We start from the raw sequence: 17,420 nt of genomic DNA on the forward strand, positions 1-17,420 counted from the left end.
GTAGTCATGACCTGCTTTTGACAAAACCAAACTGGGCTAGGTCTAGTGTCTGAAGGCTTCCTATGTCATTGTTAATCATTTCCATTACAATTCTTTCCACTGGTTTTGCAGATGAGACTAGTCAAACTAATGGGTCTGCAGTTCCTGGGATCGACTGACTGTCTACCCTTGTGCACAGGATGACAGCTGCAATCTTCCATTGCATGGCAAGAAGTTTGAGCAGAGGCTGTGGTTGAATGCCGACTCCAGTGGCCCTGACAGGTCATATTTCAGGCTATTTGGGAGGCATCCTGGGATATTATCAGGGTTATCAAATGTCTTCTTGGCCTTAAAAACTGCATCCAAGACCTGCTCACTACTAACAGCTGGAGGAGTTATGTTAAACGGCATTTCCTCAGAGGTGGCTGGGGGTGAGACAGGGTTAAAGTTGGAATTGAATTTGTGGCCAGGGGATTTGCTTTATGTCCTGGTTCCATGAATGTGGCTACATTTACTAGCAGTTTGGCAAACTGTTGTATGCTGCCTTTAAAACACTAGACACAGTTTAATTACTCTTCATAGCTGTCTATTCAGTCTGATGAGAGATTTTATCTTTAATGTTAAACGTCCTAATTTTAGCTATGCCTTTTTCTTTTATTTTGTTGTACAACTTCTACTTTTGGATTCCACCACGGTGGTTTATTTTTTGAGTTAGTTTTGGCCTGATTTCTGGTGGGTACAGACATGGATACAGATGCACATACACATGTAATTTATTTCCGATTAGTCAGGTGTAGTGCTCTGAGCAGGACTGACCAGTGTCACACACAGCCTAGCTGAATACATCACAAAGAAAATAAAGGAACATATAATACAGAAAGACAAAAGTCAGCATATAATGGAGAAAGACAGTGAAAGACAAAAGAATTTATTTTTACAATATACACTGTCGAAATATGTGACATCGGGTACAAATTTAATATTAGTGCATAGAATATGGAAATGCTGATTTAGCAATTCAAAACTCTGTTTAAATCACTGTCATAACATTATGTACACCATTAAAAGAATGTTAGTTGCTGGCTAACAAGATGAAAGTGGAAGCACAGGGTTGTAATTAGAGTGAGAACAGAAAGAGTTAGGACTTTAAGTGGGGTGGGGTGTTTTCTTTGGAAGCAGAAGGACTGGCTGTAGTTTTAGTTGGATTCTGAAAGTGGGGTAGGAGGAAGTTCTTTTAAGTGCAAGAGGAGGGACTGACAGATTGGTGATTAGGCTGGATAAGGAGTGCCTGCTTTGATGAACTTTATTCGAGTGTCAGAAAACTGTGATAGTAGCTGGCGACTATCATCTGAGGTTGTAAAAGGCTGCTTTTTCCAGTTAGTATGGCTGCTAGATGGAAGAATGTTTCAAACTGTAGTAGTTTAAAGAGTTGACCTCCTCAGTAATGGGTCTGCTCTCTGTTGTATGGGAAGCCATTTTGCTTTGAACAGGATAAGGCAGCGAATCTCACGCCACACGAGTTACAGATAAATCAGCAAATTTTTCTGGTAATGTTTCTCTTCCTACAGCTGATCTTCTGCAGCTATAAGGTAAGGTGAGATTTTGTAAGTCCAGAAGAGGAGAGAGTCCCCGCTCCCCATTATGAAGTTGAAATTAGAGGGTCTGGTCAAGCCAAACACCAAGGTATTTGAAAGAAGGTGACAGTTTCTGTATCGGTCATGTTAACATCTGAAATCCAGATGTCCTTTGGAGTTGTGGAGAGTTTTTGATAAATTCCAAATATCACATATTTGTTTTGGGATAAGTACAAGTTTATGCTTTACTAGACACTAAAGGAGGGAGAGCAAATATGAAATTGAGACTGGATGTCACTGAGATTGAAACTGGAATGATATTACCATGCTGTCTACATACAAGAGGAAGATGCTAAAGGTCATATGGAAGCTCATTAATAAGTATGAAGAAAATAAGGAGTGTAAGAATGCATCATAGGATCCTTCTAGAACCCCTGTGCTTTAAGAATGTATCAAAGGATCCTTCTAGAACCCCTGTGCTTTAAGAATGCATCATAGGATCCTTCTAGAACCCCTGTGCTTTCAGTAGCTTCATTACATAGGAAGTTCCAATTTTGACTTTGAAGTACTTAACCTGATATGATGTTTCTGAACCATATTAGTGAATCTGGGCTAATCCCAATTTCAAAAAGTTTGAGGACTATAATGTGGCAGTCTGTTAAGTCAAAGCCTTTTGTCAAGTCTACAAACAGATCTCTGGTTAGGTTGCCAACTGCCTGCATTGCATAGTATGTCATCGGTTAAGGTCCAAAGAGTTGCCACTGTACTGTTTTCTTGGTCAGAAGCCATGATGCTTTACTGAAATGAGACGGTGCACACAAACACACACAGATATATATAACAAAATACTATATGGTGTATATACAAGAACAGGTAGATGTGCGCACGTGTAGTGTGGAACGTGTAAATACAGGTATTCACATATACAAGACATGGATTTTAAGAACAACAGTTACTATAAAAGAAATACAATAATCTGGTTCACATCATCAGATTTGGAGTTGGGGATTAGTGTAATGGCCAAGGTGTTTTCACTACAGTTGCAAGCTTTTATTCTTACCTTTGAAAGAGGAACTGATGGGCTTTAAATAGCCTGCAAGTGCGCTAGCCTAGTACTTACCTAGGAACCTGTGAATATATGCAGGAGTATAATAAAATGATCCCATATCTAACACTGCAGCAAATATACAATCTTACTTCCGTATCCAGCACTTGTTTTCTTACCAGGAAACGAAGGTGATGTAAGCTGAATCCCTGAGTTTTATTAATATGATCTACAAGACGTCCTGGAGTTGCCACAACTATATCCGCTAGACTTCGAGTTCCTGTTATTCTGCAGAATAAATTAACATAAAATTAACACAGACCACAAGGAACAACATTCAGAAAAGACAGAAATGCTTGCTTCTGTTTCCTATGCTCCGAGAGTAACAGGTCACCTGAGGTATAAAGTATAGTGCTACCAGAAAAGCTGAAATGAGATGCAATGCCTCATTTTCAATGTGGCTCTACTTCCAGCTATCAAACAAAGGGGTGTAATGAGGAACCTACAACACAAAAGTGTCCAACAACAGGTCACAGACTGTAAAATACACTGGATATGTACCTGTGCCTTCAGATTACCAAGCCTATGTTCCAATTTTACCAAAACTCTTTTCAAACACTGCAAGTAATCCAGACATATTAAACCCTGAATCTTCATGAAGATAAGCTCAGCAAGTAAAGCCCATCTTACCCCCCTTTTTTTATTACTACTCATAATACATGGAACATTAACTCAAAACACTCAAGACTGAATTAAACTCTATGAAACTTTGGTCTAGATGAATATATAGGCGAGACTGTTTATAACACTCCATCATCTATTGCATTTACTTGCATGGATTCTCTTTAGAAACTATGGGAGTTCTTCACTGATTAACAAGTCCATCTCCCAAGCATATATCTATAAATATGTACCATGGTTTCTGAAAATATGACAATGTATGTGCATGTTATGTCTGTATGTACTGCTATAAAGTCACCATGTCTTTTCTAACAATATTATTCATTGTATATATATATATATATATATATATATATATATATATATATATATATACACATATATATATATATATATATATATACATATATATATATATATATATATATATATATATATATATATATATATGTGTGTGTGTGATAAACTTGCTACTGATTTAGGTACACTGAAGAGAGACAGCCTACATAATTTTTTTTGCTATAGCATCTGAAGGTCTGACAAACCTGTCGAAGGCAACATACCAGATTCAACAATACTTTATATATCTATATATCTATATCTATATCTATATATATACATATATATATATATATATATATATATATATATATATATATATATATATATATATATCTTTATTCTTATTTCATCCCTCAGTGTGGTACCTGTTGCTTCAGAATACTCTGACTTCTGCTTGGTGCCACATGGATTACTAGAAGCTATATGTAGTGAGTGGCAGCTTAAACACTGAACTGTGAACGGAGAATTATGAAACGTCCTGCAGTACGTGGTCTGTGCCACTTACACAGCGGAACTGACAAAGGTTCAACTTTCCTATGTATCCTTCTGGCATCAGAAGCTGCTACGACTGTGTTGCACACGTTGCAGCACACAACAGCCACCAGAAAACAGTGATGAAAGTATTGAGACACATTTAGCTGCCACATAAAAAACAGAACTGTGGCAGGGAAGTGGATAACAGCTTCTGAAGATGCTCATTAATTAGGGGGACACATCACTTCTGTCTGCTCTCTGTGTGGTTGCACTGTGTTGCAGCTTTCAAACTTGTAAAATTTTTTTGCTCCTGTACTTTTTCCTTTCTGTAAGCTGCATTTAAATATGCCAGCTAAAGTTCCAGTAATAACTATTTGTTAAGGTGATTTCTCAGATCAGATTCGAGAGTTTGCCTTTCAAGCTTTGATGCTGGGATTTACTGAATCCATTTTTCAAACACATTACCAAACTGGTTATGACCGTCCAACCCTTCCTAATCCTTGATGTAAAATGTAGTGCAGTGAAGACACTGAATCTGCATTTTTCAATTTCTGCCACAGCTTTACGGAGTCTGCACACACTGATATGGCAGGCTTGTATCCTGTCCTGATAAATGATTCTAAATATTTATGAAATAAAAATGTTTATTTTATTTATACACTCTTTCTTTATTTCAGTCCTTAGCATAAAAGTCTGGTTCTGGGCATGTGTCACTGTTACAACATGTTCACACTTTCTTTAATGAGGGCATACTGCACATGAAGCTCGTGTCAGAACACTAGTTCATGGCCAGCACCATGAGCATGCTCTGCACCACTACACAAGAAGCTAGTCAGGCAAGGATTTGTACCTGCAGGTAACCAATCATACAACATTCAAATTATTTAACAGAGAAATGCACCCAGTGTATTATATTTAAAAAGTATTCGACAGGAATGATTTTTGACCAATGGTTTATAAGTTGCATGTAGTTATCCATACAACCAATTTTGTTTCAAAAAGTACTCTCTTTCTTCAAAGGAAATTTAATGAGTGCCAAGAAAACAAGTGAATATGGCTCAATTTATACACCATGTTTAAAATCCCCAAAACATACTGCACACAGCTCCTTAATCCACAAGGGGTGACAATTTCTCTGAAACAATGCACCCATAAAAAGTTATCATTTGTTGTTTTAGCAGTGTTTAACAGTTAGAAAACTAGTCAGAGATACAGATTCATTTAAGTGAATAGCCTTAAGAAAAACTAAACAAACACAGAAATGGTGAAGAAAATGGTTTTCAAACAGAATTTCAAAAACGTACTTCCAATTTTAAAATCTAAAGTAAAAAATCAAATGCACAGGCTCACATAATGTTAAGGACAAAGACTTTGTATTATTCTTTTGTACACTAGAGGGCGCTCCAAGCCTGCAAGATATAAATGAGATAGCATGTTAGGTACTAATAATTTTTGCATCATGTTTGGTTGCTGAAGAAGGCTGTGGCCGAAACCGGTACAACCATGTTGGTGTACTGTGATATTTTTTGTTTTTTTGCTATGTAATAAACTACTGAACATGCCACAGGAGTCGGGTGCTGGCTTTATCCTTTTGGGTTGGACTTTTTTGGGTTGGGTATGGCTGTGCACATGTCGTTCGTGCAGGGGTTATTTGGATTCCTTTGGTCTTTTGTTTCCTGCTGATGGCTTCTCCAGTGTGGCGTCTTCTCGTTTTTGGTTTGTAGTGGCTTGTGGCGCTCTCGATCGTTTGGGTGGATGTGAATACTAGCAACCATTTGGAGTTGAGATGCTGTTCGTTTTTCATTGTATTTCTTCTGAATTTGTGAATTTTTCACTTTCAGTTGAGACTACATACTTTTTATATATCAGTTTTGGATTGTTTGGGTCGAGGAACAGAGCGGACCCATTTTTTAAGCTTGTTCTGGACTTTTTTTCATGGTGGGACAATTGTATTTTACAATGGTAATTATATGGATACAGTTAATTTTTTTTGTTTTGGGACATTGATATGTGAATTATCTGAGTTTGGGACACCAGCAACAGTCATTTTTCATCTCTTGGTGACCATGTCTTTTGTTTTGGACTTTGACATGTGAAACATTCGATCTTGGGATATCGGCAACAGGCATTTTTCATCTTCTAGCGACAAATTTCTTTGTTGTTTCAATTATGGAATCCGTTTGGAGTTGTTTCTTGTTGGACATGTTGAATTTGGCCATCAGAAGAGGGTTTGAACATTAATTATGTTTATTACCTTTGTAATATTATGTTATAAGAGTATATTAACATGTATGTTTCGTTCATGAATGTTTTCTGATAACTTTTAAGATTGGCTTTTGTTCAGGTCTACTAATTCATTAGACATTGTCCTTGACTAATTTTCTATAATTTAGGCTGTCTGCTTGACTAATAGGACAAGGTAGTCTTTGGCTTTTTTTGGGTACTTAAAAACAACATGGTTTATTTGAAGGGAACTGTATTTCATCTTATTCTTTAGTGTGATGTTTGATAACTGGCAGATAATAAGTGTGGTCTTCATCCCCTTTTCCTCCCCCCTCCTTCTCTCTCTATTTCTGGATTATGGGTTTCGCCCTTTGTGTTATTTAGTAGTACTAGTTAGTTTCACAGGGGAAGCTGCAGATTGATGGGACATCAAGTTGGCCATAGATATGTTATGAATAGGGACATTTTTAGTCTCATATGGTTCAACTGATTTGTAGTTAGTATATGGTTGATTTATGTTTATTTCAGTGGGGTGAGCTTTAGGACATCAGACTAAGCATCTATTGATATATGGTGGTAATTATATAGAATTTTTGCCCTAGTAACAGTGACCAAATATTCTTTGTTAGTGTCTTCTGCAGGTTTACAATTGGTTTTGGCCCATTCTGGTTACGTAGCGAGATATTGAGCTTTGGTGGACAAATATGGGCTTGACATGTTTTTCCCCCTTTTCTTTGGATTTGGGGATGCATGGGGGCTTTTGGCTATTACTGTACCCATTTGGGCCAAGGTTCTACTGGGGTTGGTGAAGTGAATTATATTATTTTTTTCTTCATTTTCCAATGCTCATGATATGGAACATATATTGTGTGCTGAAAATATGACCTATGAATAAACGTTGTGGACAGTATGGAGAATTATATTTGAGTATATATTGAATTTCCAACCCTTGGATTGTTGAACACATATTGTGTTTGCAAAACTAATTTATTTCACAATAAGTGAGAATTTTTGTGGATTTTTATTGACCCTTTGGTGAGTTTTGGTCAGTGATGGAATTTGCAACTTTTATTAAGGGTCTGTCTTCAGACTCAGAGAACCTGGGCATTTTTGGCTTGGGTTCTGGTAATACTGATGCTGGCCCTGGTGTCCAGGATCCCACTCAAGATTATAAATTGGCCTTTGTTAAGTTAACTAAGGATCTGATTTCCCTTCGGAAAAATGTTTGACACAAAGCTTTTCAGGGCATATCAACGTAGTAAAATAGTTCCAAGAGGACTAAGAACTAGGTTACAGCCCATGGTGGCTGAGCCGGATGAGTGCCTTTTAACGCAATGGGCAGAAGCCCAACAACAAGCTTCTATGACCTTTGTGGATATTTTGAGTAGGTTTTATGAGAGGAAGGTGGAGGAACAAGCTGCCAGTGTACTGGTGGCTAGTAAAACAATGGATGGGTTTTCTACACTTTCGTGCTATAAAGATAATATTGACAAACTTGGCAAAGAGTTGTCTGCATTGGATTTAAGTCTTAAGGAGAGAAAGATTAAGAAGTTCACCCGAGATGTTGGTGATTATGACAGGGGAAAAGCCCTTTGATATGCGTCCTAGGATTAAATTTGGCATGTCGGTAGATACCCCCAAGAGATTGAGAGCTGCACGGCCCAAATCTATTTTGAAAAAAAGAAGTAGGGAGTCAACGCCATCAAGTGAAGATTCTTCAACTAATACGGACTGGGAGGACGGCCACACTGGGGTTTCCCCTGTTCTTAAAAAGAATAATTTAGAGTCAAGTTTTGCTAGGGGCATCCCTTTAGGCACAAGCCCCAGAGATGAGGGGGGAGGAAGCACCACAAATGCCAAGGGTCTTGGGGAAATTTATTTATTTATTTAACATTTGTTGACCTGGAATATCCGACTAGGTTCCACAGAGCCTGTTTTCAGCGGAGGCCTGGGGAGAAATGCTCCAGATCTTCAAACGATGACCAAAATTTAGATTTCAAAGTTAATAATGTTAACAATATTTCTTCTGTCGAATTGGTTGAACAGCAAGTGGATGTGCTGAATAAAGGATTAAGCTTTGTGCCCTTTTTTTTTTTTTTGTCCAGGAGCATTATTTTGCACAGGATGTGGTGAACTTTTGTCGTAGTTTGAATTTAAAATATTTTTTTCATGGTTCTGAGGGGAATGAGGTGTGTGCTTCTGAACTGAAGAATTTTCGCTTCAGGTCCTCCAAGTTCAGGCCACCTATGCTACCCACTGTACAAGCATTCCAAAATGCGGTCCTTGATGATTTACATCTACATCTGTATAAACAGGATATGGTGAAGGACAATTTGGACAAACAGCAGTGATTATGTTTAGATAATCTCATTAACAACAAGGAAATTGTTATTGTCTCTGCGGACAAGGGGGGAGCTGTGGTGGTTCAGGACTTGGAGGACTATGAAGCTGAGGGGGAGCGTCAGCTCCGGAATAGCACCCATTACCAAGAAATGAATGTTGATACAACTATGCAATTCAAACAAGATATCGACCACTTTCTAGATTTGGCTGAAGATGAGGGCATTATTACTAAAGAAGTATGTTATCATTTGAAGGTTGATTATCCCAAAAAGCAGTATATTTCTTTTCTGCCAAAAATTCATAAGGATCCCAAAAGACCGCCCGGCAGACCGATTGCATTAGGCAGGGGCTCTTTGACAGAGCTCGTCTGAATTTCTCACTTTATATTTAAAACCACTTTTGGTTTTTATACGTTTCAGATTTCAGGACACAACCCAGTTTCTTTCTATCATTTCAGATATGCAATTGGAATCGGATTGGCTCTTATGCACCTTGGATGTCACCTCCTTGTATACCAACATTCCCCATTGGGTGGGACTTTTGGCCCTGCAATATTGGCTGGATAAGGCCAATATTTATCAGCCTGGTTTTAATACGCTTCTTGTTTGCATGACAGAAAAGGTCCTGACTCATAATATCTTCTATTTTAAAGATAGATGTTTTTGGCAACTTCAGGGTACTGCTATGGGGGCATCTTTTGCCCCCATTTATGCAGATTTATTTATGGCATATGTGGAACAACAGGTCATATATGATACTAGTCACAACATTTATATAAATGAAATGGACATATGGAGAAGATATCTTGATGACTGTTGGTTGGTGTGGAGAGTAGATATAGAATTCCTTATGGAATTTTTGGAATATCTGAATTGTAATATATGGGGTATTGAATTTAAGTTGACTTATTCTAGATCTGAAATAATGTTCTTGGATGTCCTAGTTAAAAGAACTGATTTGGACACGCTAGAGAATGAAATATTTAGGAAATTTCCACAATTCAATACCCTATTACATGCTACAAGCTTCCACCCCAACATGTCATCAAGAATATCCCAATGTCACAATTTCTTCGTGTCAAAAGGATTTGTTCCAGTTCTTCCACATACGACCATTATAAAAGTGATCTTGTATCCAGGTTTAAGAACATGGGTTTATCAAGGGGGTGACCTCACTAGGGCCAACCAATTTGCGAACCAGCAAGATAGATCTGAGTTACTGTTATATCGGGTTCGGGATTCTCAAAAATCACAAACACTCAGATTAGTCACAACTTATGGGAGAAATACTAATAGCTTCAAGAACATAATTTGTAAACACTGGCATTTATTAAGATCAGATGATGTTCTGAATAGCTATATAGGGGATTGGTGTCTTTATTAATTTCGGAAAGGGCGGTCTTTGGGATCCTTATTCGGTCACTATAAGAGTTTATGAAAAGGGTTCACGTTCAACTATACAAATTAGTTTGTCTGGTCAATCAATATTGGGTTGTTATCCATGTGGTCATTGTACCTATTGTCCTAGGGTGTTAAAATCCCAGAGCTTCACTTCACACAATTGTCCACAGGAATATAATGTCCTATTTTTTGCTAATTGTAGCACTTCCTGGGTTATTTATTTGGCCCAGTGTAATTGTCGAGAATTTTATGTTGGACAAACGTCCCGTCCTTTTAAGGTAAGGATTGGGGAACACCTGAGTGACTAACAAAAAGGGTTCTAGCCTCTGTATATGCACATTTCTAAACATCCTACGGGAATTTTTAGTTTTATGGTTATTGATCATATTAGGCTTCAGAACAAACAATCCCATGTTTTACATGAAATTTTGACTAACAAAGAAAAAATGTGGATCATCAAATTGGGGGCTCTTTTTTCCCCTGGCTTGAATGATCAATTATGATGCATCCCTACTTAAACTACGTATTCACATTTACACTTTAATTTGAGTTTTATTTAGATAATTGCATCTGCAATATGTGTATTATTTACTTTGTATTATTCTTTTGTACACTAGAGGGCGCTCCAAGCCTGCAAGATATAAATGAGATAGCATGTTGGGTACTAATAATTTTTGCATCATGTTTGGTTGCTGAAGAAGGCTGTGGCCGAAACAGGTACAACCATGTTGGTGTACTGTGATATTTTTTGTTTTTTTGCTATGTAATAAACTATTGAACACGCCACAGGAGTCAGGTGCTGGCTTTATCCTTTTGGGTTGGACACAGTGTATGGCCGCGCACATGTCATTCGTGCAGGGGTTATTTGGATTCCTAAGGACAAAGACTAGTCAGACTACAAGTTGTCTTTGTCCTCAATACTGGGTGTGGGTGTGTTTTTGGTTCTTTGTCGAATTTTGTAGCTGCACGGACACACTGGTGCTTTGAGGTAAAAAATCAAATGGTCTAAAAGATGTAATGTGTCACACTATGTCAAAAATATTACTAATACATATTCAATCCTGAAATTGCTGAAGGATGGGAATAACATTATAAATAAGTTAAAGAAAATACTGCTAACAGGAACAACAGTGGGCAAAAACTCTTGGTAAAGGATGGGTAACTGTAAATATTCCACAAGCCTAGCCCCTCAAGACCTCATAGAAAGGGATTGAAATTAGGTAATAATTTATTCATGCCAACAGGGATCTCATGGGTAAGCTACAAATGGTCCATGGTCCACTGGACCAAAAGATAAGCATTAAACTATGAACCTAAGAAAAACCGCACAGGTGAAGAAATGTCTTAATACCTGGATTTACTGGATAGAGCCACAGGAATACAGTAGTACAAGAAAATTATAACATTTACCTGTACACACTATTCAGAACTGCTTAATAGCACTTGTGATCTATAATGCCCTCTGTCAAAAGCTACTAGCCAGTCTGTTTATGGACACAAACCATCATTCCTAAAATTCCAGAAAAATCAAGAAAAGTATTTAAAAGCAGCACTTCAGTCTACATTTTATAAATAAAGCTTCTGTAAAATGATTAAAATTAACTGGATTTATAGAACAGGACCATCTTCTTTAAGTGTCATAATAGTTTAGCAGGAGACTGTGATATGGTGTGAAACCACACTGTCATGCATTTAAAAGACCGACTAAGATGTAGTTTTTCTTGTCCATATTCTGGCTATAAGACTCTGCTTCCATGCTGTGCTTCACTGAGTACACAAATACACACTTTAAATGGAGGCTCTACAATTATCAGCTCACCCAAATCTCACTCCTAAATTTTTTATTCTGACCTGCAAAACACTGTACTGGCACGCTGCATTAACCTGTGTGATATACTACTCCACTGGTGTTTGTTAATGTACTACTACTGTTAGTAGACATTCATATTGCTTTTTTCTTCCTACAGTCACAGACAACTGCTGCAATTATACCTGCTGCCATACTTATTTTCTTCTCCCCTCCCCTGCTAATCTAACCATTTATATTGTTTTTTTCTTAGGTACCTGCAATGCTCTTTCCCACTGTACTCTTGCACACTACTGGCCCTGCTAAAGACCTTCTAAAGCTAACAGCAACATCTACAGTACCTCTTTCTTATTAAAATACCCTTCTGTTATTTTAAATTTTGCTGTAGCAGGCGACTGCACATCACCAGAAAGCAACCCTCCCTCCAAACTGTCACTCACTACCCAGCAGTCTCTAAACAAATAGAAATAATTATTGTCATTAAGTAAAGCTGCATACTCTTCTACCCAGGGATCTTTCATTGCTATCTTTCAATGTTTAAACACACGCACACTACCCACCATTTGTCCATTGCTATGTTTCATTCATTTGTAATGTCCAACTTAGCAATTACATACTGTTCCACTCTCTCTTTCCCCCCTTTAAACAGGTTGTTCTTCTAGTTGCCCCACAGCCCCAGCTCAGGTCTACCTCACTCAGTTTGCCTTTACTGTGCTCGGGCTGAGTCTGGTCCCTTATCCTACCCCCATTCACACCCACCTCCACTTTTCTCAAACTTATACTCTAACCAACTTTGCAAACAAACCCACTACCCAATCGCACAACTTCGCCACCCCCAACTTAACTCCTTCCCACCTACTACCTCTCCCGCATTCCACAATCAACCCACCTAACTTTCAGCAGCTCACATCTGATATTTTCTCTCCCTCTTACTATTTTTCACTCTTCAATTTTTTTTCCTTTTTCCCTCTATCACACACACACACACACACACACACACACACACACACACACACACACACACACACACAAAAACTTCTCATTATTCACCTCAATCATGTTTCTACTCCACCTCATAAGCCCCCTGCTCTTCTATTTCTCATTCCTAACTTATATCATGCTGAACTGAATTACCTGCAACCCTCCCCTACACACACATATCCCTTACCTAACAACGACACACTCCTACCCTTCTTAATCTCTCCTTCTCTACTATCTCCAGTTCTCAACTCCTTAAACTCAACATATTCACACTAACTCCCTACCTCACACAAACTCAAATACAAATTTCTTAACCACTACAGCTATCCTTCCAAACACTGCCCACTTACAACCCTTTTACTTGATGGGGAGACATCCACCCCACTCCAGCTCCTCCCACCCCCACTCATCTCACCACTAAATATTCACTCAGTCTCCATTCACCCCCTCTGCTATCAAACACCTCACTATCTACTCTATAAACTTTCAAAATCTATTTTAACAAAATTACGGACTTACACTCTTGTATAGCCCATTACTGTCCACATATCCTAACCCTCTCCAAAACATGGTTAAAACCACACATCTCCAACACTGAAATCTTACGCCGCCACTACATCATTTACTGTCTAGACAGGAGCACCAAAAAATGAGAAGTAGCAGCAATAATGTACTCAGAGAAACTCATCCCCCTACCGATAGCTGTCCAAAACTTCCACTCAACTGAACTACTTATTCTAAACTGTCACCGAAATCCACAAAAGAAGTTTGCCATTGCAGCCATCTATATTCCACCTATAAATAAAATTCATATTCTAGAACCCATATTCTAGAACCCATCCTCTCCTGGATTTCTCTCCACATCTCTAGGAAACAAATTATCCTCAGTGACTTCAACAGTGCTTGGCAAAAAATATAAACCAACTCCCCAAACCTTAACTTAAATCTCAATGGTTTCAACCAACTCATAACACCCACTTGCTATAATAAAAAAAACAATTATAGTTTCAACACTGATTAGATCCTTACCTCTGATCCAAACCTATATCAAAACCCAGCACACTCCCAGACTTCCCTGAAAGACCACCTCCCCATCTTTGTAAATAGACACTCACTACATATACTCAAGGCCCATCTTTACACAGACTGTCATAACCTCTCCTCCTTCAATGTCCAAACATTCAATAATAGGCTCACATCTATAAACTGGTCCAGACTCAAAAACCTTCCTCTCAATGATGTAGTTCTAGATTTTAGCCGTACTTTCCTTGATATCCATGACACCCCAGCTCCACTAAGGAAGAGTTGGGATTAAAAAGTACAGTTTTGTACCTACCATAAATGTAGATGTTCGAGTGTATACCCTGCTGCAGTCATCACACTTGGGTTATCCTGCCGTCAGGCGGTCCCGCAGTCGGCCCGAATTCCAAAGCCTTGGTCTGGCGTCGGTTGCTGTCGCTTCTTCCCTGACATCAGTGCGCCAGGGGTATACGAGAGGCATCAGACGCCATTTTCTTCAGTTTTTCTTGCCCCAGATGTCAGGTGCCCCCCCTCCCCAAATGGTGGTCAGTAGATAGTACCAATAATAAAGAGCTTTGCATAAACAAAATATCCCTTCAGCTACAAGCAAATACACCACAAAGGTTGTAACAGATTTTAAGGTATTGAAAGGTTTTAGTTAGGTCAGATGGGATGGAGGGAGGGTAACCTGGACTGTAGCAGGGTATACACTCGAACATCTACATTTATGGTAGGTACAAAACTTTACTATGTTCATCGTGTTACCCTGCTGCAGTCATCACACTTGGGTAGAATCCCAAAGCTAAGGATGGGAGGTGGAGTCAAACAGGGTTAGAGGAGGCTAGAAGGCCTTGCAAAACTGCAGTGGCGAAGCCAGCTCTAGTCTTAGAGTAAAGTGGTAAGTGGTAATGTTTGGTGAAGGTGTGTACTGAACTCCAACTTGCAGCTTCCAGAATATCCTTGGTTGGTACCCCCCTGAGAAAGGCTGTAGATGTAGCTGCTGCCCTGGTAGAGTGGGGCCTTATGCTAGCAAAAACTGGCTTTCCATGGTGGGTGTAGCAAAAATGTATGCAATGTCCTATCCATTTGGAAATGGTCTGTTTTGAGATAGCCTTTCCTTGTGATGTTGTAGCATAGAATACAAAAAGCTGGTCAGATTTTCTGAAAACCTTAGTTTTATCCAAGTAGTAACGTAGCTGTCTGTGAATGCCCAAGGAATGCAGGAGTCTTTCTCCTTTGTTCTGTGGATTTGGAAAGAAGGTGGGTAAATGGATGGTTTGATTTAGAGCCACACTGGATACCACCTTAGGCATAAAGGAGGGGTTAGTTCGTAGAGAAACTCTGTCTTGATGAAAAATGAGGAAAGGCTCTACTGCCATTAGTGCCTGAATCTCTGAAACTCTTCTCGCTGAAGTAATTGCTAGCAGCAGGGCAGTCTTCCATGATATAAACTTTAAGTCGGCTGAGAAATCTGGCTCAAAAGGAGGTAGCGTAAGTTTTTCCAGAACAAAGCTGAGGTCCCAAGTAGGTGTTGGTGCTCTCCTGGGAGGCCTAATGTTTTTGGCCCCTCTGAGAAACTGCCTTAGGAGGAGATGTGAAAATAAGGGAGGATCTCTGTTGTAGTGAGCTGAAATAGCTGAGGTATGGATTTTAATAGATGAAAAAGAAAGCCCTTTGTGTAACATCTCAGTTAAATATTGCAGAATCTGAGGTATGTCAGGCTGAAGGGTATTTTGGCCTTTAGCTTGGTTCCAGGCGCAAAACCTTTTCCATTTGTCTGAGTAGGCTTTCCTGGTGCTGGGCCTCCTGGCCTCCAGAATAACATCCATAACAGCTTGTGAGAGAGGAGCTGGCTGGTTCCTTAGGTGATTTGCCATGCAGCCAAGTTTAAGGTTTTGAGCTGGCTGCGTAGAATCGGATTGTCTTGCTGTGTGAGCAGATGAGTAATTTGTGGTAGAATCCATGGTGGGTCCTAAGCCATATTCCTTAATAGTGGGTACCAGTGCTGGTGTGGCCAGTCTGGGGCAATGAGTATCATTCGGGGTCTCTCCATCCTGACTTTCAGCAACACCTTTGTGAGAAGGGGTAATGGAGGGAAGGCATATACTGTCAGCATTTTCCAACTGAATGAGAGTGCGAACACTTTCCAAGCTTGATGGTGAAAAGTCCTTGTGCAAAATTTTGTTAGCTGATAGTTCTAGGGGCTGGCAAACAGGTCTATGTCTGGGAGCCCCCATTTTTGAGTTATCATTGCAAATACTTGTGGATCCAGTTTCCACTCGTGGGGATCCATGATGTTTCTGCTTAGGTCATCTGCCAATGTGTTCTTTTTTCCTGGCAGGAATTGAGCTTGTAATTGAACTTGGTAAGCCAGTGCGGTGTTTCCTGGCAGGAATTGAGCTTGTAATTGAACTTGGTAAGCCAGTGCGGTGTTCCACAAGGTCATTGCTTGCCTGCATAGAGGGTAGGAGTGTGCACCCCCTTGTTTATGTACCACATTACTGTGGTGTTGTCTGTCCTTATGATGCTCCGTCCTAGATGTAAGAGGTCCTTGAAGGCTGTCAGAGCATTTTGTACAGCTAGCATTTCTTTTTGATTGATGTGCAGATTCCTTTGATCTGCAGATCATATGCCTTGAACGCACCATCCTGCCATGTGTGCCCCCCAGGCACAGTCCGATGCATCTGTTGTCATAGTTTGCCTGGCTGGGGGTAAGGTGAAAGGCTGACCCTTGTTGAGGTGACATGCCTGTGACCACCATAGAAACTCCTGTTGAAGGCAGGGAATGAGAGGTATCATTGTTTCCAAGCTGTGGCTGTGTTGAGTCCATACGCTTTTTAGGTACCATTGTAATTTCCTCATATGCCGTTTTGCAAATGGTATTAGTAGTATGCAAGATGCCATGAAGCCCAAGGCCTACAGAATTTTTCTTGCGGGGAGTTGGGTCTTTGTTGCCATTGTTCTGAAGTATTGAGTTAATTGTAGTTGTTTGTCTGGCGTCAGATAAGCCATCTGGGCTGTTGTATTCAAGCTGGCACCCAGGAATGTCATATTTTGTGAGGGCACTAGTTTTGATTTCTTTTCGTTTACTGTGTACCCTAGGCAACTTAGAAGGTGTTTTACAAAAGCCAGGTGTTGTAAGAGAATGTCCTTGCTTTCTGCTTGGATAAGGCAGTCATCCAGGTATGGGTATATTTGAATTCCTCTTTGTCTGCAGTATGCAATTACTGATGCCAGGCATTTTGTGAAGACCCTGGGTGCAGTAGATAAGCCAAAGGGCAGTGCAGAGAATATTGGCAATGGGTTGAACCTGCAATGAAACTGAGGTATCTTCTGCAATTTTGTCTGATAGGGACATGCAGGTATGCCTCCTTGAGGTCCAATGTTACTAGCCAAGCTTTCTTGCCCAACATGGGAAGAAGCTGCTGTAGTGTTAGCATCTTGAATTTGGGTACTTGCAAGAAGGTGTTTAAAATTGAAAGGTCCAGAATGGGTCTCCAAGCATTGTCCTTTCTAGGGACTAGAAAGAGCCTTGAGTAAAATCCTTAGCC

At 39.5% G+C, this 17,420-nt stretch overlaps 1 protein-coding gene across 1 annotated transcript in view; it reads right to left on the reverse strand.

The window, feature by feature from the left end:
• DDX51 (DEAD-box helicase 51) overlaps positions 1 to 17,420 on the reverse strand; it is a 523,171-nt gene that overhangs the window by 287,500 nt on the left and 218,251 nt on the right. Inside the window, exon 8 of the mRNA XM_044068677.1 lies at positions 2,778 to 2,886. Coding sequence (XP_043924612.1) covers positions 2,778 to 2,886 — 109 coding nt within the window. The remainder of the gene's footprint in view (positions 1 to 2,777; positions 2,887 to 17,420) is intronic.

The sequence above is a fragment of the Protopterus annectens genome, chromosome 4.part0, assembly GCF_019279795.1.
Source record: "Protopterus annectens isolate FY-2018-M chromosome 4.part0, PAN1.0, whole genome shotgun sequence".
In the NCBI taxonomy this organism is placed as follows: Eukaryota; Metazoa; Chordata; order Ceratodontiformes; family Protopteridae; genus Protopterus; species Protopterus annectens.